The 20018-nt window shown below is 39.9% G+C and overlaps 4 protein-coding genes across 5 annotated transcripts in view; 3 read left to right on the top strand and 1 right to left on the bottom strand.

Annotated features, from left to right (window-relative positions):
• The first annotated feature begins 177 nt into the window (after positions 1-177).
• On the top strand, positions 178-2890 carry zp3c (zona pellucida glycoprotein 3c). Its single transcript, XM_005925007.3, has 8 exons — positions 178-801; positions 874-980; positions 1092-1195; positions 1693-1876; positions 1954-2077; positions 2153-2241; positions 2326-2399; positions 2585-2890. The coding sequence occupies exons 1-8, from the start codon at positions 250-252 to the stop codon at positions 2749-2751; spliced, it is 1401 nt and encodes a 466-aa protein (XP_005925069.1). The 5' UTR covers positions 178-249; the 3' UTR covers positions 2752-2890.
• On the bottom strand, positions 991-5192 carry LOC102300499 (inositol 1,4,5-trisphosphate receptor-interacting protein). The gene is made up of 2 exons (XM_005925006.3): positions 5079-5192; positions 991-4801 (listed from the first exon to the last, which is right to left on the bottom strand). The coding sequence occupies exon 2, from the start codon at positions 4787-4789 to the stop codon at positions 2900-2902; it is 1890 nt and encodes a 629-aa protein (XP_005925068.1). The 5' UTR covers positions 4790-4801; positions 5079-5192; the 3' UTR covers positions 991-2899.
• Positions 5193-5870: 678 nt separating this feature from the next.
• On the top strand, positions 5871-14423 carry LOC102301129 (calcium homeostasis modulator protein 1). Its single transcript, XM_005925008.3, has 3 exons — positions 5871-6141; positions 6724-7311; positions 12593-14423. The coding sequence occupies exons 2-3, from the start codon at positions 6766-6768 to the stop codon at positions 13100-13102; spliced, it is 1056 nt and encodes a 351-aa protein (XP_005925070.1). The 5' UTR covers positions 5871-6141; positions 6724-6765; the 3' UTR covers positions 13103-14423.
• Positions 14424-15590: 1167 nt separating this feature from the next.
• The window catches only part of zgc:175214 (uncharacterized protein LOC557610 homolog), an 8559-nt gene continuing 4131 nt past the window's right edge, over positions 15591-20018 (top strand). The window contains exons 1-3 of one of the 2 annotated variants that reach the window (XM_005925011.3): positions 15591-16300; positions 16491-16856; positions 18433-18586. In XM_005925011.3, the coding sequence (XP_005925073.1) occupies positions 16832-16856; positions 18433-18586 (179 nt within the window). In that variant the 5' untranslated portion in view covers positions 15591-16300; positions 16491-16831. The other variant, XM_042221604.1, reaches the window with a different exon arrangement.

Raw genomic sequence — 20018 nt, 5'->3', positions numbered from 1 at the left:
AAAAATTATCATCATAAAAAACATCAAAAAGGATTAGGAAGAAGCATAATTTAACACCACCCACTTTCCACTAAAAAAAAAGCTGATTATTGCTGGCCACCACTCATTGGTTGGTACTGATTGTCATTTCTAGCAGGTGTGTGAATTCTTTCTGAACTGAAGAATACAAAAGCTGGCTGAAACACTGCTTTATTAGTTGAAGGACCAGCAGTGTGAGGCAGCCATTGGAATTTAAAACTAATAGTAGTAATGGGGCTGATGCATGCTGGGTTTTTATTTCTGCTGTTTTGGTCTGCCTGTTTTCAGTTTATAGATAAAGCTGAGTATGGTGTGTTTGGACAAGATCCTGAATTAGACCAGCAAAAAATGGAGACAGTGGCAGATGAAGATGAAACAGAAGATTCTGCACCTCAACTCAAGAGGAGTGCATCACATGGAGATCTTTCAACACCTGAAGCAATGAAGTTACCCAAGTATCTCAATGTCCCAGCCTCCTATGACCAAAAGCAGCTTTTCAAGCCAGAAAGAGGAGTCAGGCCCCTTCCTGAATGGGCCAGGAAAATATTGCTTGCTAGTGCTCCTGCTGCTCCTGTAACTGGAGGAGCAGAAATGGGCAGAGACAATGTGGTTGAAATTTTGTGCCATGTGGATAAAATGTATGTAAGAATCAGGAAAAGGGTTTTCAAATCCAGAGATGCATACAAATACTTGAACCTAGGTACATGCCCCGTTAACCAAGAAAATGAGCTCTATTACTACTTTCTCTACTCTTTTGTAACTGGCTGTGGATTCAAGAAAGAGGTTGGTGAATGTCCTAATGTATTTGTTTCATATTTTACTGTGACAAACCAAATGGAAATGTTTATGTTCCAGAGTCATGCAGATTACTTGTCCATCAGCAATGTTCTCCGCTTCAGACAAACCACTCCAGTTTTAAGGGAAATGCCATTTGAAATTCCTCTGCAGTGTCGGTTTCCCAGGTAAGACTATTTTTATTTTATTTTATTTTTTTAGATTGTAAAAGCCTTTCAATCAGCCAAGTGTCCTTAATTTTAAAATCGTCTCCAATTAATTCATTTTAACTATTGCAGGTTCTTTCACTCATACAAAGTTGGCTTCCACCCCAAACTGCGAGGAGGAACAGTTTTCAGAGCACTGAAACAAAAAAGAATGTTCAGCCTCACCCTTGTAGATGGTAAACATTCTAGATTAAATTTCATTGCTGTCCACAATTTGAATTCTTCAAATGGTAGGCCTTAAGTATGTTTTAAAGTAAAGACTTTCAAATATGGCTGGTAACACTAAATATTAAACTCCCAAAGTCTTCTATCAAAGTGGAAAGTAGCATCCAAACCTTTTTAATTCTAGGTATGAATGAGGAAATAGAAATTTGACAAGCCTTTCTGTACAAGGACATTTTTTTATTTTTTAGAAAGTACACCACAGACAAGCTTAAGTTCAAGCAAATGTTTATTTCATATACCATAACAGCTGCCTGTCTTTTATTTTGGCATGCAAATGTACACTATGGAGCTACAACAGCATCCATACTGGTGAAAGCTTAGGGAAGGATAAAATGTTCCACAAACATTTTTCAGAACTCATCACAATGCACTCAGTTAGCCAAACATATGCAGCAGCCTGATTTATTTTTGCCTTTTATTGTGCTTTGCCACTTTCACCCTACTAAAGCGTCTGGAAATAATGTCACTGGGACCAAAATCTACACCTTGGGTCAGTCGATGTACTTTGAGGCCAGTGTACTTTACCACACAGCAAGCTCTAGAAATAAAAGGCTCTACATCAACAAGTGCTTCATGACCCCTTCCAGCAACCCAGACTCAAATCCTAAATATACAGTCGTTGACAACAATGGGTAATAATTTTACAGTATCATAATTAAAACTGGGGTGACTTGCTGCGAGTGGATAAACCTGTGATCTCCAATTCTAGCTGTATGATTGATGGCAAGGTGATGCTACAGTCAAAGTTCCTTAGTGGTAGCTCGAAGATGGTCCAGAGATTGACTGTGGGAGCTGTCATCTTCAAGGACTCTGCTTCCATGATCTCATCACAGGTAGCCTCAATAGGTTGTATAGAAATGGATGCCATGAAATGCATTATGTAAACACTAAATGCGATGTCTCTTTAGGAACAGTACTTGCACTGTGAGATCTTTATGGGGTCACCTACTCCAACTCATAATTCGAAGGCTTGTAACTATGATCCAGTGACTGGAAGGTGAGTTGGCTAAACTGAAATTCTGCGAGGTGTTACTTTTGTGCTTGCTGTCATCAAATCTTTTGACCCCGCTTTTTGTTTTAGCTGGAAAGAGCTCTACGGGTATGACACTGTGTGCGCTTGTTGTGAATCAACTTGCTCGCCACCACAGCAAAGGGGTAATTTTTAAATTTACATGAGATGCAATAGCTTTTCAATCAGCTAAGCTTGGCTCATTGCAAGTTGAATGAAGTCTTTTTGATGCAAACTGACAACCACAGTCTTGCAGAACACTGAAGGCATGAAAGTGGTCTCACATGTGAGCAAATAAAATTTTAAACTTTTTTTTTTTCCCCTCCACCAGCTTCTAGGAAGATAATCTCAAGTCACTCTTGGATGGTTGACTTGCCCAGTGAAGATGAACATGTAAAGTCTGAGCCCAAGATGAAGTCCCGTGATGCTGGCATGTTCAACTTGGATGACCCAGAAACAGAAAAACATAAGGACTTCCTAAACAATTGGGACCAATAATTTAATGTTTAAATGATCAGAATTGTTTTAAAAATAGCGGCTTTATTTCTTGAACTCTGCACAGTATGCCATTTATGAATGTACAGTTTGTTTACTGTCAACGGTTCAATTGAAAATTAAAACTCTAAATTGCACTGTCGTCAAATGTTCAGTTTGCTCTTTCAGTATATTTTGCGTAATCATCAACCATCATGTATGCATTTCTAAGCATTTCCTGGAAATGCGTCATAGCGTTCCTGTACATGCAGTTATGTACCACAAGAGGATGGAAGAGATTCACTGGCTTTGCTCTGATTAATTCAGCAGGGAGTTCAATAACCTCAGTTAAAGAACTGCCAATGAGAATGTGTTTCAGTACCTTTTTCTCAAGGCTTCTTTCTATAAAGGATAGCAAGTCTCGTAACCTCGAATCAACACAGTTTGCGTTCCAGTGTCTTGGGTCTGTGGTGAGAAGCAGATGCATTAGGGCAGTTTTGAAATGAAAATCCTTCAGCGCACTACTTCCTGTCATTGCAGTCTGCCTCTTGTGAAGGAAACGTACAATTTCAAGTGCTTGAATATGACAAGCATTTTCAGGCAGGCGTTTCGAGAGATGTTCTAGGAGATGGTCTTCATAGCTGGTTAAGGATAGTCTCCAGAAAGTATCTGCATCACTTGAGGACCAAGGTGTGATGAAAAAATAAGCATCATTATTAAATGTAACCACAGGATTCATACTAAAGGTGATCTTCTTGCCTGACTTGAACCTGATCACTAGAGCACCAGGAGCATCAATATAGTGAATATTGAGCTCAAACTCATACTTGTGTGAAATCAGTCTCCATGCTTGTTTTATAGTGCTCTGAAACCATCTGGAGACCAGTGATTTTGACAAGAAAGGAGTGTTTTTTGAGCACAGAAAACCATCACAAACCTCAGTAATTTCTGTCCTTATGTTCTCATTGTGGTCAGAATGCAGCAGGCAAACCATATCCTCATCTGCATCAGAGGTCTGACAGGGGCAATCTTGGGTTTTCTTATTTTCCAAAAGTTTTATTTGACCGCACACTGGTATATTTGAAATATCCCTCCCTTTGTGGTTACAGAGCTGAATGTGAAAACTAAATGGCTTAGGTGGGGTCAAAGGGACAATGATATTACAGGCACTGAGCATCTGAAAGTCCTCAATCACCATACTGCCATTTTTACCACATATGGTCCTCATAGCATCTAGTAGGTCATTTGCAAATCCTTCCAGAAACTCATCCTTCCTCCACTTCTTTTGAGATGATTCTTGAACGTATTTAGCATAAAAATCGTTAAGAGTGCCGATGTCCGGTAGCTGCACTTCATCAGCAGCGCACGTCACAGGAGAGACTGCTATTTGTGTCATTTGGGAATTCCTATTCAGGTATTTCCAACAGAAACGGATCATGGAAATCACTGAGAATATGTTCCAAATGTACCAGAGGTAATCTCTTTCCCATTCTGCAATTGATTTCTCTGAGGTTTCATTTTCTGATGTCTTAACATTTTTAAAAGGTGTGTCTTGTCCTTTGGAACTAGATATTTCCTTCTCAGGTCTTGCATGCTGCCCCTGTGGTTTGCCAGGGTCTCCAAAAGGGTTGTCAGTATGGATATCTTTTCCCTTTAGCTCATTAGCATCTTGTGATGTCTTTAAAGCAGCCTCTGGTTCAGCATTATCATTTTTAGGCACACTTGGATCTGATTTAGCTGTGGATCGGCCCCGTAGTAATTCATGATTGGTGCCATGTCCTTCTGACTCTAAAAGTTTGTCTTTTTCAGTGAAGTTTTGATCAGACTTCTGTTCAGCATGAAAGTTTCTGTCATCTTCAGTCTCATTTTTGTCTGTGTGTATTTTCTCACTGACAGGTGGCATTTCCTGGTCGAGTTTCTCTTCCTCTCTCAGCAGCTTCTCTTCATGCCTTTGCATGTCCTTGTTGACAATATCGTCCCATTCCTCAACTCCAGGGTCATCCCTTGGACACATTAGGAGACCAAGACCCACCACAAACACTCTCAGCAGAGTTTCTTGCATCGTCAGTATTGTCTATGAGTGAATTAAATGGCAGCATTCAGTCAATTATAAAAATGCATGTGATTAATTAGTGATTAATAAAACAAAACACGACTGAATCTAAAACCTTGCAATTATCCATTAAAATAATTCAAAAACAATGTTCCTGCTAGCAAATTTTACAGTGATGCAAGAAAACAGAGAACGAAGCAACTTCCTCTCTTTACTTATTTCTTTCTGTTGTTACTTTATATGCTAAATACTAGATTACTTTTTGCACATGACATTAAAAGAGAAGAAGAATACGCACCAGAAAGTATGTTTATCTCAATAATGCAACGCACTGAATAGGTATACAGACGGAACTAAGAGATCAACCTTGCACAGCCGCAGGTTCTGTGATCTCTTCCTATTTTAGATGTAGGTTGCCTTCTGTGACTTATTTCCTGCACACCCTGCCCATGTGCTCTGCTGTGACATTTTCCTGTGCAATAGACAGAAGAAAAGATAGCACAGACTTCCTGTAAATTCAACTGCAATTTCAAAATGTCAGAATTGAGCAATTACTTTGAATCGGTTAGACAGTTTTTACCAGTAAGCAGTATGAGGTTGTTTAGATCATTTCATAGTATACTATGAAATGAACGCATTTAGCCACCTACCTTTGTTCAAATAAAAACAATGGTGTTTTATATGCATGAATAGCAGAGAGTGCCTCTGTCTTTTATCTTCTTGTGGGTTTCTAACTGGTTTGTCAAGCTCTATTACAGTCAGTGGGTCCAGGTGCTCTAAAAGAGTTATGTGAAATAAAGTAATCAATATGTGATAACATTAGTAGTTATATTTTAAAAGCGAAGCCTTCGATTTGATTCTTCTGGTTTTGATTACGCAAGTGAGAACAGGCTGAACCCTCACCTCTTAGACAATTACATTTTCCAGCCAAAGCCACAGATATTTGAATGGGTTGAAAGTGTTTTTGCATGTCTTCGTTGTTACGACTACACATTAACACAACTACACCCTCGAAGTTCGGGTTTCTCGAATAAACCTCACCACACACTGCATGCATATTAGCAAATAAAGGCATTCCCAGAAACGATGGAAACTATATGTTCCCTTTAACAGGTGTACTTTTGAGAATGTGGGGTGAATCAGAATTTGTTTTGGCATCACACTAAAGACAGGTGCCTATGAAGGGAGGGGCATGATGACAGATGATGCTGCTCGCTTTGGACAGAGAGTTCGAGAAGCACCTTTCAGTTGGCCAGGGCTATGATGATTGCTAAGTACAACAGCAAAACTTCTATTATGGACACTGTCCTTATACGATTTTTTTAAACCTTTGATCTATTCATTGACTCTTGTTTAAAGAGGTAAGTGTATTTTATGTATTTCTTGTATTTATTCCTCTATATTAAACCGATAGCCCAGTCCACATTAAAGCTGTTTTAAAGTAGAAGTCATAGTTTACAGAGATTATAATATCACTATTTAACATGGTGCCTTTAATAAATTATGTTTTATGGCCTAATTAATGAACATGCAGTAAGTTCCAAATGCTTTAAAGATAAGTAATAATCACTTTTAATAAATTTTGACAGTCCAGTGTTGTGATATTTCTCTACCTACTAAGCCTCTAATTCAATAGAAAAAGGAATGCAGAACCAAAAGTCTATTTATCACTTACTTGACTGCTTAATAACACATATAGCATTTGGCCTGATGGTTTATTTTCCCTTAAAATTCAACATTCAAATAGTTGTTTCACAGTATGGCACTCCAAAAGTTGATCTTTGCCATCTTTTATAGATTTCTATATCACATGTAAAATATTTGCAATTATTTTTTAACCATTAATAAAGATTTTACTAGAACCTATAATCATTTCTCGTAAAAATCTGATTTTATGCCTTTTTTGCCTTATCTTAAACATGTTACTGTCCTTTTTTTAACAGGTTTAAGTATTTGTGAACTAAAGACCCAACACATTTCTCAAGATGGATAAGTTTCGTATGATGTTCCAGTTTCTCCAATCCAACCAGGAGTCTTTTATGAATGGAATCTGTGGTATCATGGCACTAGCTAGTGCTCAAATGTACTCAGCGTTTGAGTTCAGCTGTCCCTGTATGCCAGAGTATAACTACACCTATGGGATCGGACTGCTTCTTATTCCTCCCATATGGTTCTTTTTGTTAGGTTTTGTATTGAACAATAATGTGTCAGTGTTGGCAGAGGAGTGGAAAAGACCCACTGGGAAAAGAATCAAGGATCCAACAATCCTGCGCTACATGTTTTGCTCAATCACACAGAGATCTTTGATTGCCCCTGCAGTGTGGGTGTCTGTCACTCTCATGGACGGGAAGAGCTTCCTCTGCGCTTTCAGCATCAGCTTGGATATTGACAGGTTTGCGAATTCCAGTGTCATTCAAGGAATGTCAGAGACGGAGAAGTTAAAATTCCTGGCACGTATCCCTTGTAAAGACCTGTTTGAGGATAAGGAATTAAGAGAGGCAGCATCGAGATACATCAAGTGTATATCTCAGGTATCCCATTATTTATTTGCAACCCTGTGTGAGTGGTTTCTAAGTATGACTTTCTGACAAAATCAAACAAGATGTGCAATTTCTCTCACCACATTTATGAAAAATATTAATAGTAGCTAAGCTGGTGGCTATATGCCATGATGGTTGTTTGGTAAGCCACTTCGATAGCGAACAAAAAACTTAACTTGTATAGCACTTTTCCAAACACATAGTTACAAAGTGTTTACCCGTTTGAAAAAAAGAAAAAAAGGCAGATACCACATGATCCAACATTCAGGCATTCATTCCAACATACACACTTCCATACAGGCAAATAGATGCAAACTATGGCCCAAATAATGGGAGAAAGATTAGGGAAAGCTACCCTCAATCAAGATTTTTTGGCAGTGGTTGAAAAGAAATCACTAAATCGGCTGAACTCGTAGGCTGACAAAGGCTGTTCCAAGGTTATAAGCTAGATAGACTCTGGTTTTAATGTAAAGCACACAGAACAAATAGGAGACCTTCATCAAATGATTTGAGTGATAAGGTCTCACCAGCTTTGATATACAGTGCAACCATAAAGTATCCTTTACTTGTTCCACATTTTTTTATGTTACAGTCTTATTCCAAAATGGATTAAGTTTATTTTTCTCTTCAATATTCTACACACGATATCCCATAATGACAAAGTGGAAAATTGCTTCAAATGTTTAGCAAATTTATTAAAAAAAACAAAACAAAAAACATAACATGCACATAAGCATTCGTAGCCTTTCCCATGTCACTCAAAATTCAGCTCAGGTGTATCCTATTTCCACTGATCCTTTGTTAGACGTTTCTACAAGTTGATTGAAGGCCACCTGTTGTAAATTCAGTTGATTGGACATTAATTGGAAAGGCACACACCTGTTAAGCCAATGAAGAGAAGCCACTGTGGGAGAAATATTGACTTCTCTTCATTGGCTCCCTGTTAAATCCGGAATGAAATTAAAAATCCTTCAACTCACATACAAGGTCTTGATTAATCAGGGCCAATCTCATCTTAAAGATCTCAGAGTACCAAACACCCCCAGTAAAGCACTTTGCTTTCAGACTGCTGGACTACTTTTGTTACGTAGTGTTTTTAAAAGTAGAATGGGAGCCGGAGAATTCAGCTTGGTTCTTCTGTGAAATCAGCTCCCAGTTTGGATTCAGGAGACAGACACCCTCTCTACTTTTAATATTAGGCTTAAAACTACTCTTTTATACAAAGCATATAGTTAGGGTTGGATCAGGTGACCCTGAATCCTCCCTTAGTTATGCTGCAATAGGCCGCGGTTACTGAAGTCATGATGCATTGAGTGTTATTTTATTGTAGGGTCTTTATCTTACGATATAAAATGCCTTGTGGTGACTCTCATTGTGATTTGGTGCTATATTAATACCCTCAGAGAGACGATTCTGTCGAGGTCCAAATGGGCACACTAGATCCCATCATCCATACATTTAAGTAGTTTGGAACCACCAGGACTCTTTGTGGAGATGGCCGCATGGTCAATCTGAGCAATCAAGGTAGAAGGGCCTTAGTCATGGAGGTGACCGAGAACCCAATAGCCATTCCACAGAAATCCAGCCTTGCTCTTTCTCTCGACCCTGACGAGATTAAACAAATATGAAATAAATATTAACTCTTTGGCCTGAATGCCAAGCAATATGTCTGGCAGAAACTGGGACAATACCATGCCTACGGTGAAGCAAAGGCTGTAAAATCTATGTACATTTTCTATTTTTATGTATTTATTCATTTTGATAAATTCGTAAGAATTTCAAGCTTTTTTTTTTTACTTAGGAAAACTTATCATTAAGGGGTGGGCAGAATTTTGTGTTGAAAATAAATTTAACGAAATGTGGAAGAAGTAAAAAGCTATAAATACTTTCCTGATGCACTGCATAAGCAGGGGCCTGCTCATGTAGAGCTTTACGTGTTAATAATAGGACTTGCTATGAAGAACTGAGAGATACAAGTGAAAAGTGAGTTAAAATAATCAAGGCGAGAGAAAATTGAAGTGTCGACTAAAAGTTCCAGATAGTTAAGGTCTGACTTTTGAAATAGACTGGACGGGATGAGTTTAGACATTCTTAGAGATTAAGATATTAGACAGCTTAGAGATTCAAACTTTAGATGTTGTTCAAAGATGATACCAAAAGCTTCTTAGAAGATGATCTAATTACCGCCGATGTGGGGCCAATGTGCTGACTGACCTCCTTAGTGAAACTGTCAGGGCCAAATACAAGAATGTTACTTTTAGTAGAATTGAGAAAAAAAGATAACATTAAATATACAAGTGTGAAATAAACAGTGAAAACACTGCATTTAGAGGATACACCAATATATCTTCATCCAAAAAGCATATTAATAGCCAAAATGGGAAACATACACCGATCAACCGTAACATTATGACCAACTAATATTGTCTTGATTCCTCTTTTGCTGGCAAAAAAAGTCCTGACCTGTGGATACATGGACTCCATTAGACCCCTGAAGTTCTGCTTTGGTATATGGCACCAAGATGTTAGCAACGGATCCTTTAAATCCTGTAAGATGAGAGGTGTGGCCTCCGTGGATCAGATATGTTTGTCTAACACAGGGGTCCCCAATCCCAGTCCAGGACGGCCGGTGTCCGTGCAGGTTTTAGATCTCACAATGGGTCAACACACCTGAATCACATGATTAGTTCCTTACCAGGCCTCTGGAGAATTTCAATACATGTTGAGAAGGTAATTTATCCATTAAAATCAGCTGTGATGGATCAAGGACACATCTAAAACCTGCAGGGACACCGGCCCTCGTGGACTGGGATTGGGGACCCCTGGTCTAACACATCCCACAGATGCTTGATTGGTCAACACCTCAAACTCTTTGCTGACCTCCTCAATCTATCCCTGAACCATTTTTGCTTGTTAGTAGAGCTCATTATCCTGCTGAAAGAGGCCACAGACATCAGGGAATACTGTTCTCATGACAGGGTGTAAATGGTCTGCATCAATGCTTAGGTTGGTAATATCAAGGTAACACCCACGTGGATGGCAGGGCCCAAGGTTTCCCAGCAGAGCATTATCAAAGCATTACACTGCCTCTGCCAGCTATCCTTCTTCATAGTGAATCCTGGTGCCAAGTGTTCTGCGGTCCAGTTCTGATGCACACATTTTTGGTCGTCGACATTGCTCAGCAATAATAATAATAATAATAATAATAATAATAATAATAATAATGTGAGGCACTGTGTATTCTGACACCTTTCTATCAGAACCAGCATTAAGTTTTTTGAGCTACAGCAGCTCATCTGTGGGATTGGCCCACATGGACCAGCCTCCCCACCCTAAACTCGTCAGTGAGCCTTGGTTGCCCGTGACCCTTGTTCACAACTCTTCTTTCCTTGAACTTTTAATAGATACTGACCACTGCAGACCAAGAAAACCCCACAGCTGCAGTTTTGGAGATGCTCTGACCCAGTGGATCACAATTCAGCCCTTGTCAAACTTGCTCAAATACTAACACTTGCCTATTTTTCCTGCTTCTAAAACTCAGCTTTGTGAACACTAATATATCTCACCCACTAAAGGGTGAGATGATAAGGAGATAATCAGCCTCACCTGTCCGCTAGCTAAATGTTATGTCTGATCAGTGTATGAGCCAATCATGTTGTTCCATTGACACAAGTGCACAATAGATGCTCCTGAAAGTTTTAACATATTATTTTTTCTCCGTCTACTGTAACCACAACATGAATTTTATTCTGTGTTCTAGAGCCATAATAAAGCAGCCTTAGTTGTTAGTGTTTTTTTTTTTTTCAGGTTTGTCCCTATGACCATAAAAAAAAACACTTTTATGGCCTTCTCTCCATTCATTTAGCCGTTTAAAAATAAACCCCCACATACCTGCCTAAAGATTTTGCTAAGATGGGAGCAAAGCGGTGAGCTTTGCTTCTTGAAGGACTTTGGTATCATCCTTGCTGATTTACACCAACGGTAAAAAAAAAGACATTTATCATTGTGAGTGGCCAATGTTTGTGCTGACTACATCTTCAAACACAGCAGAATGAAGAGCTGAAAGATTTGTTTGTTTTAAGGGATCTTTCGAGGCTCTTTTGAGGGAAGTCTGGCTCATGTGGTCCAATTTTTAATTATGCAGATTTCTTTTGTTTCCCTGGCAGAAACAATGTGGATAAACAGGCCAAAACCAAAATAAATAGAACACAAAATGTCGGTATTGTCCAGCTGCTGGTATCAGTCAATAATTTCTCCATTAAAAAGTAATGGTAGCTGAATTCCACAGTCTTGGTATTGTTCGTGCTGACTCATTGTCACTCGAGTAGCTGAATAGAAAAGACGTATTGTTACTGTTATTAGGACCACCTGCAGTTTTTCTCCATGGCGAGTCAAAATGACTGACAACAAAATGACAACACTGCCCTTAGCTGACAATATTTAATTAAAAAAAATTTTTGGTGAGTTTGTATTTGACTGTTTCAAGTATTGTTCGGCTGAACAGATTTAGATTTGACTCTTAAGCCAACTAAATGAATAGCCAAATAAGGAACCAAAGATTCACCATCTTTCTAAACTGTAGAGAGTTGTCCTTTAAAAGGCATTTACGCAATCAAATTTAATTCACAAAAAAAAAATAATATGAATAATCTAATTAAATAAAACCATCAAAAGAGTACCAATGTGGGCCCTCGTGACCTCAGTGTCTCTAAAATCCTGGCTTCAGCCCTGGCTGTCATTTCACTGAACTATTTTAACTTCAAAACAAGGAAAACTAATTTTAGTTTCCTCGCTTTATTCCTCAAAGACTGCTCTTAACTTAAATCTCCCTGCCAGACTATAATTCACTTTACAGTTTGAGCTCACTGAAGCTTTCCTGCTGGCTTATTAGAGCAATAGATAAGCCTTGAAATTTATTATTCATGGAACTGGGACCTCTTCCACTTCTTCCAAAAACACCCACACTGTTATTTAGGTCTTTGATCAGCTGAAGGGCAATTATACAGGCTTAAAAGTAAGATATCTCTAAAAAGTCAGTTGATATACAGATTCTGTTAATGAGCTATGACGCTGTCAAGAAGCTGCTAAATATGCCTTCTTCACCACATCTGATTTTCAGTATCTGCACAAGCACAGATAAATCAGAAGGAGTGAAGATTAGCAGGATGTCTATGTGTGATCCTTCTAACATCTATAGTTTGTTTATAGTGCATCATTAGAGAGCTCAAAATAGTGGTCATTTTGCTGGATTTATGATTTCTGCATTTCACAGGCATGCGGATGGATGGTTTTGCTCATGATGACCTTCACTGCCTTCCTGATCCGAGCTATTCGGCCATGCTTCACCCAGGCCGCCTTCCTCAAAACCAAATACTGGTCCCATTATATTGACATTGAACGCAAGATGTTCGATGAAACCTGTAAGGAGCACGCCAAGAGCTTTGCCAAGGTTTGCATCCAGCAATACTTTGAGAACATCAGCGGAGAGATGCGAAGCTTCCACCGCCATCACAGCAAACACGACAGCGACAACGAAGATGAAGACACGTGGAAGAGTGATGAGGAAAAGCTGTTGGGTATCAGAGCCCAGGATGATATGAACAAAGTTTTGTGGAACTGGCACACCTGTAAGCCACCTCTGGCTCTGAGAAAAGAACATGAAGATGGTGAAAAAAAGGGGGAAATGAATGGAAACATTAACGAGGAAATAAATGGGTTTGTAAAGAGCCACACTCACGATGTGGAGAAAAAAGAGTGGGCGGTGTATTACAGTAAGGTCTAAAGAGTTCAAAGAGAAACTATTTTTTTCCAGAGTATTTTATTTGCGAAAGATAGAATATATATTATTGCATTCTGCACTGCAGTTTAAGCTTTATTTAAACGCACACTATTTTAACTGACTGGTTGACTGATGATATAATCTATATGTATGTAGCTATGTATAATAGATTTTAAGAAAACAAAAACTGTCAACATATTTCTGGTTCACATACAGTTCAGTTTACAGAGAACATGTCTGGCACTGGGTGTAATCCAAAGTCTGTTGTTTTCATTTCTGTGTTTTATCTGTTTGTCATGAATTATTGTCGAAAACACGCTCTCATCGTTCCCCAAGGGACTGAGCTTGGCGGAAATCTGAAGTCTGTAAATTCTAGGCTGCTAATAAGTGCTGCTTTATCAGGCTGATAGTAAAGCATTATTAGAGCACACTGGAGAGTTCTCATTGATAACACTAATGAATGTTTGTATTGCTCTCAAGTGCAAGGCCACCATAAATATTCCCAGAGCAGAACTACACAGAAATGACAGAAGAGCTCCGTTTACGTCAAGCACCCACTGTGTCTCGTGCAACCTATATCTTAAAAAACAATGAAAAGTTGATCTTGTTAGCCATAAAGGACACTTCTTGCTTATTTCTGTATGCACAGAGATTCTTCTGAAACGGCTTCTTGCCTTTTCTGCTGTGGCCTGTAGATGAATAATGGCAGCTAACTGAGGCTGCTGTGCACCTGAGATTACTACGTGGATTGTCTCTGAATATAACGCTACAGAAATACTGCATTTGCAATAAAGCAAACCTAAGATTTATGCAAAAACTAAAGGTTGCCGCAGTCAAAACAATTTACATGTCACTGCGAAAACAAGGTCTACATTTGCATCTTCTTTATTTGCTTGCTCAGCCCCAATTCTGTCACTCACTCCCTGGTAAACCCTATTTTACAATCACCGAGCAAATACTTTGCTTCTGTTCTATTTGAAAAGGCTTTTAAATATTTATTTCAGAAAAATGTAATTAAAGCTGAATATGTAACCTTTTTGATATACCTATATAAAGATGGGTAATAAAAAGCGTCTTATTACAGTATTTGGCTATCATATGCCTCTAAGACAGCATCAGTGGAGTGTCCAATGCTGCTGGAAAGCTGGGGTAACTTTCTTTCAAAATATATTGTTGTCCTGATGGCGGTAGTAGAAATGGTATCTACAACACTGGTCCAACATCTCCAAAATGGTTTAATTGCATTGTGATCCGGTAACTATGATTTTCACATAGGGTAAGGGTTAGGGTTAGTGACCCCTCGTGCTCTGTGCGGGTACTGTCATCCCTGAAGAGCCCATTCTCTTAGAACAACAGAAATTTCCATAATTTCAGAAAATCTGTCAAATGGAATGACCTTTCTCCCTAAAGGGATAAGCAGGCCAACGCAATAGCAGCAAAATGCTCCAAACAGCCTAACAGAGCTGCTGGACTCCCTCACTATAGAGGTGAAGAGTTCACGTTTTTCCTTTAATTTGTCTCCTGTCCACGTCTTCAGCAAGCTGTCAACACAATGGTGTTTTTCCCATATTTCACAAGAGGGCGTCCTGTTACCAAAAGCATCACCTTTCACATGCCTACAGTGGCAACACAACCTTTGGCTACAACACATCGGGTCAGTCAAACTTGTAAGAACCCAACAATGCACGCACTGTGTTAAAGAGAGTATTTAGGCTCGTGCTTCTGTGCAGCCAATCCAGCTGTTCCCCCGTACTCAGGAGTAATGCCATTTCTAGAGCATGGTGGAGGAAGGAGGAGAGGAGGGGTAAATGAAAATGGCATGTATCCTATTGAACTCTCTCCCTCCCTCTTTCCCTGCCCTTAGGGATTAGAGGAGCAGCACTCCCCTTGACCGCTTCGCAGCTTGCCCAGTAGCCCAGCAGCTGTTCTCTCCCTCAGCGAATTGGCAGCCAGGGCTCCTGGTGTGGGGGTGGCATGAACACAACGTCTTTGTCTGTCATTTTTCCTCTTCCCACTTTTTATCTTATCTATACAATCTCATATGCAGACGTACTTCCTGATTCATGTTCTTTCTATTGGTTCTCTTGTCACAAAGCAGTGACATCATCATTTACATATATATATATAATATTAGATCAAACAAAGCAAATATTCAAAACAAAAGCGGGTATCACACTATTACAAAAATACCGTTTGGTTATGTGTGAAGTGAGGAATGACGATGAATCATTTATTCTTTTTCTGACCTCCATTTCACACAAATGGCTTTGTTTTGGTTGTCAGGACATCAGCCATGCGCATATCACTGACCGGGGCCTCCCTTGACTTTGCTGCAAGTGTCTCTTTTCTCTCCCTCTCACATATACAGGCACAGGGGTGTGCGCATACAGACACATACACATCAGCATGCTTGCAGGAGCCCTATTCGTCAGTGTCTGGCTCATTCTGCCTTCCTTCTGCCTACAGATTGGAGGACAGAGGTAGCAAGGGAGGGCTGAGGGAGAGGAGAGTTGCGAGGCAAAACGGCTGGTCACATGAGCAGAGATCTGTTTACAAACCCAAGGCAGAGCAGAGCAAGAGGAGGAAGGGAAAGGCGAATCGCAGGCTCTCTCTCTGAGCACCATTATAGATTGAAAGAGGAAGAAGGGAAGCCTGCCATGACAAAGCCAGCTGGAGGTGCAAGAGGCTGAATGCGACACACGCAGACACACTCTTGCGCACACACCGCCTTTGTCTCAGAATTTTTTTTTTCTTCTCAATTGAAGCAGCAGATGGTTAGAGGGAGAGTAGGATCCCCCCCTACGCGCACACACATCCACTGACTGAAACACAAACACACACTCGCAAGCAAAACACCAAACCCAGCAAGAGGACTGTTGTTGACTGCATGGAGCTGTCCTCACTTTGTTTGGGCTTTGAAGGAAGCATATCTTTGCCTTCTGTGCTGAGGAGAAATATCAACTGCAAGATCAGAAGACTGGAGGAGGAGACAACAGAGGAGACAAGAGGGGGATGAGACTTGTGAAAATCCCCTGTTAAAAAAAGCAGCTTTTCGAGGAAGACAAAGCACAGATTAATGTCAGATAATTGCCTTCACTGGGTGAGGACTGTCATTTTGAAAGCTAGCTGTTACTGAGTTTCGTGAAGGGACGACACTGCAGACACAAAGTGAAGTCAAAGAGGCCCCTTTCTGGTGGAAATGTAAGTATTTCCTGTTACAAAGCAGCCCGTGTTGTTTACCACACTGCGATCAAGCGAGAATCAGTTTCTCACAGTAACAACTGCTGAGCTGCACCTGGTGTGAGATATATGAGAAACAATCATCTCATCTAAACAGGTTTTCTTTGTCTCTTTTCTCTTCTGTGATGACATCATTCTCACTGGGATCCAGGAGCACATGAGGTCTCCAGTCCTGGTCCAAACCTCAGTCCCAAATCTCCCAATCTTAACACAGAGCGGTTAATCCAGATTTGGGAATGTTGGGCAGCACAGATTGCTGAGCCAACAAAACCACACCTCCAGAGGATTTGTGGAATCTGAGCAAATCTTGATGGTTGTTGTTTGCGGGAGCTAGCACAACCCAAGAAAAAGAGCAATCCAGCTCAGTGTAACTGAATCTAGACTCCAAAACAGATTTCAGTGTCCGAAGCTCCAGCCCACGAGTTTGGCTTGTCTCCAGCCTTTTCCTGACAGGGCCTGAATTTACTGCGGCTGCCTTGGGAGTCACATTTCATGCAACCATTCCAATGGTGTAACGGTAAGTGAGTGGATTCCTTGGCACTTCTCTAAATATATGAGAGATGGAAGCACATGTACTTACTTCATAAACTAAGTTACTTAGTTGCTGGCTGTTGGCTAATGGGATTCAGATAATGGATGTGCTTGTGAATGGGCAAATTGCAGGGAGTGGAGGCCTTAGATAGTGTTTTGAAGAGTGAGCTGAGAGCACTTAAAATAAGCTGCTTTCCAGAACATGTTGTTTCGTTTGGGGTTTTTTGTTGTTGTTGACAACTGTGACATTTTATTCTGTTACCTTGCTCCATATTTTTATTTTTTTTCTTTGGGGTGATTCCTAATTGTATCTTTCATTATGCTACAATAGGTCTTTCCTATGAAACCCTCCACCCGGTTCTTGTAAATCCCCCAACCCCCAGCCATGTCAAATTACCCTTCCCATACCCCCCACAGTGTGCAAGCTGTACCCATTCATTCACTCTAAAGAGAGACACATGGACATTTAGAGGCTGGCAAAGAGCATCCTCGCTACAAATTAATAGGAACACATGTGGCCTGTGGAAGTGGGGCTTCCTCTGCTATTGTTTTACCAAATGGCCCTTGTCCCCCAAGTTCATTCTGTTTAATGCATCACACCCCCCGCCACCTGCAACGCACACATATTTCGATTGTACCACACAGACACCACGCAGCTTTGCTTTTCCATCCCCGAGCGCACACACACGAGCTCACACTCTACCAGTCATCTCTGTAGTCTGTGGAACAGATGGTGGTGTGGCGGAAGTGATGTCTGCCCTTCATGTTTGTCTTGTTCACAGCAAATTAACGCACACTCCTATGAGCGTCTCAGTTGCCACCACAGTGCCAGTCACAGTTCCCCAGACACACCTGCAACTAAGCACTTACTAAATTCGAACCCTTAACAAATGCTGTGAGTAAAGCTTGTGATTTTTGTGGAGTTTACCTAGAGTGTCACATGCGTTTGCAATTTATAGTTCCACATCAGCAGACACACTCAGTTTTACTGGCACTAGAAGCTTGTCCATGTTCTTGTTAATGATCAACGTTTGTGTACTTGTCTTCAATGATTAATCTTTCTTTTCATTTTATATTGGAAATAAAGTGTTTATGATTTGCCAATAAGAGTTTGGGCGTTCCCCTTATTCCTTAGAAAGGAAAATTACCTTCAGCTGTCTACCAGAGTAATTGCTCAAACAAACTGCACAGTCTAATGTTTATGCTATCAGTTTCACTTTAAACTGTCGGTGCTAACGGCTGCATACTTTAAATCTTTGTAGATAGCTGGATATAGTGGGAGATTAAACAATGCTGCAATCTCTTTTTCAGCATCTCTCTGTTTAAAGCTGAAGAAATGCAGCTTTAAAAAGACAGCAACCCTAAACCAATTTCAAATTCATGACCTATAAAAGAAAACAGGATTTCATTATGTTTTTCTCTCTCATGGGCATCCCATCAAAGAGTTGAAATGAGAAAGTCTTCTAATTCCTCAAACTTGATTTTACATGTTGGACTTTTACCTTAGAAGGTGGCAAACAAGTTAAGTATGTAATCTGTTATTTCAAAACTTTTCCTGGTAGGATGCCAGTGTGGTTTGGGTTCTCAGCGTTCTGAACACTACTGCAGCATGGGGTCTGACATCTATCACCTGCCGCTCAATGTCTATGTCATTGTTCTGGGCATCGGCCTCTTCGTCTTCATGCTCAGCCTCATCTTCTGCTGCTACCTTTTCAGGTAGGTCGGGCGAGTCTGAGATAAACAAACCAGTAGTTCGAGATTTTCGGGCAAGTTTGAGCAAGCTTTGGAACACGCTGCCACGGCAGCTTCAACTTAATTCCTAACCACCTTGGCAGTCAGCTATCTTCACGTATTGATGTGTTAATGTTAGCAGCGAATGTCATGCAAGTTTACCAAGCAAGTGTTGAGCTGCCAAAGGTGTGACATGTTGTTTAGAACTGTTAAAACACAATTTATGCTTGGATTTCTTGTTTAGAACAACAAATATTCTCTATATAAGGCAAAAGCAAAGCACTTAGGAAAAAAGGTTGCTGCTATTCATGAACTCCAATCATTTTTACTGACTCTGCAGTTCACCACAGAGTATTTTAGCACATTCTACCTCATGTCTTTCATTTTTGACTATATCTTAGTCATTTTGTTTCACTCTTCTTGCATACATGGGTGTTGGGTTTCTTTTTGTTTTTAATTTTTTTTGGGGGGGGGGTGGCTGCAAGTGTTGATGTCAGGCTCAGTGCATGTCAGTGATGGATTCTGCACTCTGGTGTGTTAATTTTTTTTGGGGGGGGGGGGGGGGGGGGTTCAGATGAAGCTGTTTTTAGTGGAGGTGGGGGAAATAATAATACAGCAAAATGCTGCATTGATCTCTTTTGTTTAGTGATACATTTTACCCATATATTAATTGGTTTATTAAATCAATGTCGGAATGTTTTACAATGTGTTGAGAGTTGTAGAATCTTTGTATTATGATAGTAAGATAATTGTGGGCAACATACTCTAACAGCATTATATCATTACTTACCCTGTGATTCCCTAGATTTCAGCGAAAGGCTGTTAAGGCCACTATATGCCACGTGTACAGCACAGAGTGCAGGAAAATTAGTGACCACTGGCCATCTAAAGCAAAACAGAGAAACAAAGTTACTGGAGTTTCATTTACAACATTCCAAATCAATATGAATGCTGCGTGTTGTGTAAAGTTCATGTGTTTGTTAAAGCAAAGTGTATTTCCTTATGCTTAGTGTATTACGTTCATGAAATGATATTGTCAGGATGTCAGCACTGTATTTTTGGACCATTGTGCTACACCCAATAAATGAGGTTAGTGCAATTAGTGTAAAGGACTCATAAAAAATGTCTGATTTAAAAAATAAACAAATCATTTTTTAAAAAAGACATAAATATTACAACTAATACTGTTATCAGATTTTCTTCAGATAGTAATGAACATCCTGCCAGGCTCAATATGATTATAAGTAACGTTTTGAAATATTAGTCGAGAATAAAATTGCAAACAAGTTTCTATAAATGTTGCTAATTTAACCACAGTAATGGACTGGAGGAACAGGAAATGCGAGCAGTTCTGTGAAATTAAGTTAGGAGTGTGTGTGTGTGTGTGTGTGTGTGTGTGTGTGTGTGTGTGTGTGTG

Source organism: Haplochromis burtoni, unplaced genomic scaffold (genome assembly GCF_018398535.1).
Source record: "Haplochromis burtoni strain Fernald_Lab_line unplaced genomic scaffold, NCSU_Asbu1 Contig_70, whole genome shotgun sequence".
Classification (NCBI taxonomy): Eukaryota; Metazoa; Chordata; class Actinopteri; order Cichliformes; family Cichlidae; genus Haplochromis; species Haplochromis burtoni.
The sequence above is the reverse complement of the archived record's forward strand: the minus strand, read 5'-3'. Positions and strand labels throughout refer to the sequence as shown.

Bases quoted from the DNA above. Each gene is read 5' to 3' on its own strand.
- LOC102300499 (XM_005925006.3), bottom strand. From the start codon at position 4,789: ATGCAAGAAACTCTGCTGAGAGTGTTTGTGGTGGGTCTTGGTCTCCTA.
- LOC102301129 (XM_005925008.3), top strand. From the start codon at position 6,766: ATGGATAAGTTTCGTATGATGTTCCAGTTTCTCCAATCCAACCAGGAG. The intron at 7,312-12,592 runs GTATCCCATTAT...TGCATTTCACAG, and splicing joins ACATCAAGTGTATATCTCAG to GCATGCGGATGGATGGTTTT.
- zp3c (XM_005925007.3), top strand. From the start codon at position 250: ATGGGGCTGATGCATGCTGGGTTTTTATTTCTGCTGTTTTGGTCTGCC. The intron at 802-873 runs GTTGGTGAATGT...TTTATGTTCCAG, and splicing joins GCTGTGGATTCAAGAAAGAG to AGTCATGCAGATTACTTGTC. The intron at 2,078-2,152 runs GTAGCCTCAATA...ATGTCTCTTTAG, and splicing joins CTTCCATGATCTCATCACAG to GAACAGTACTTGCACTGTGA.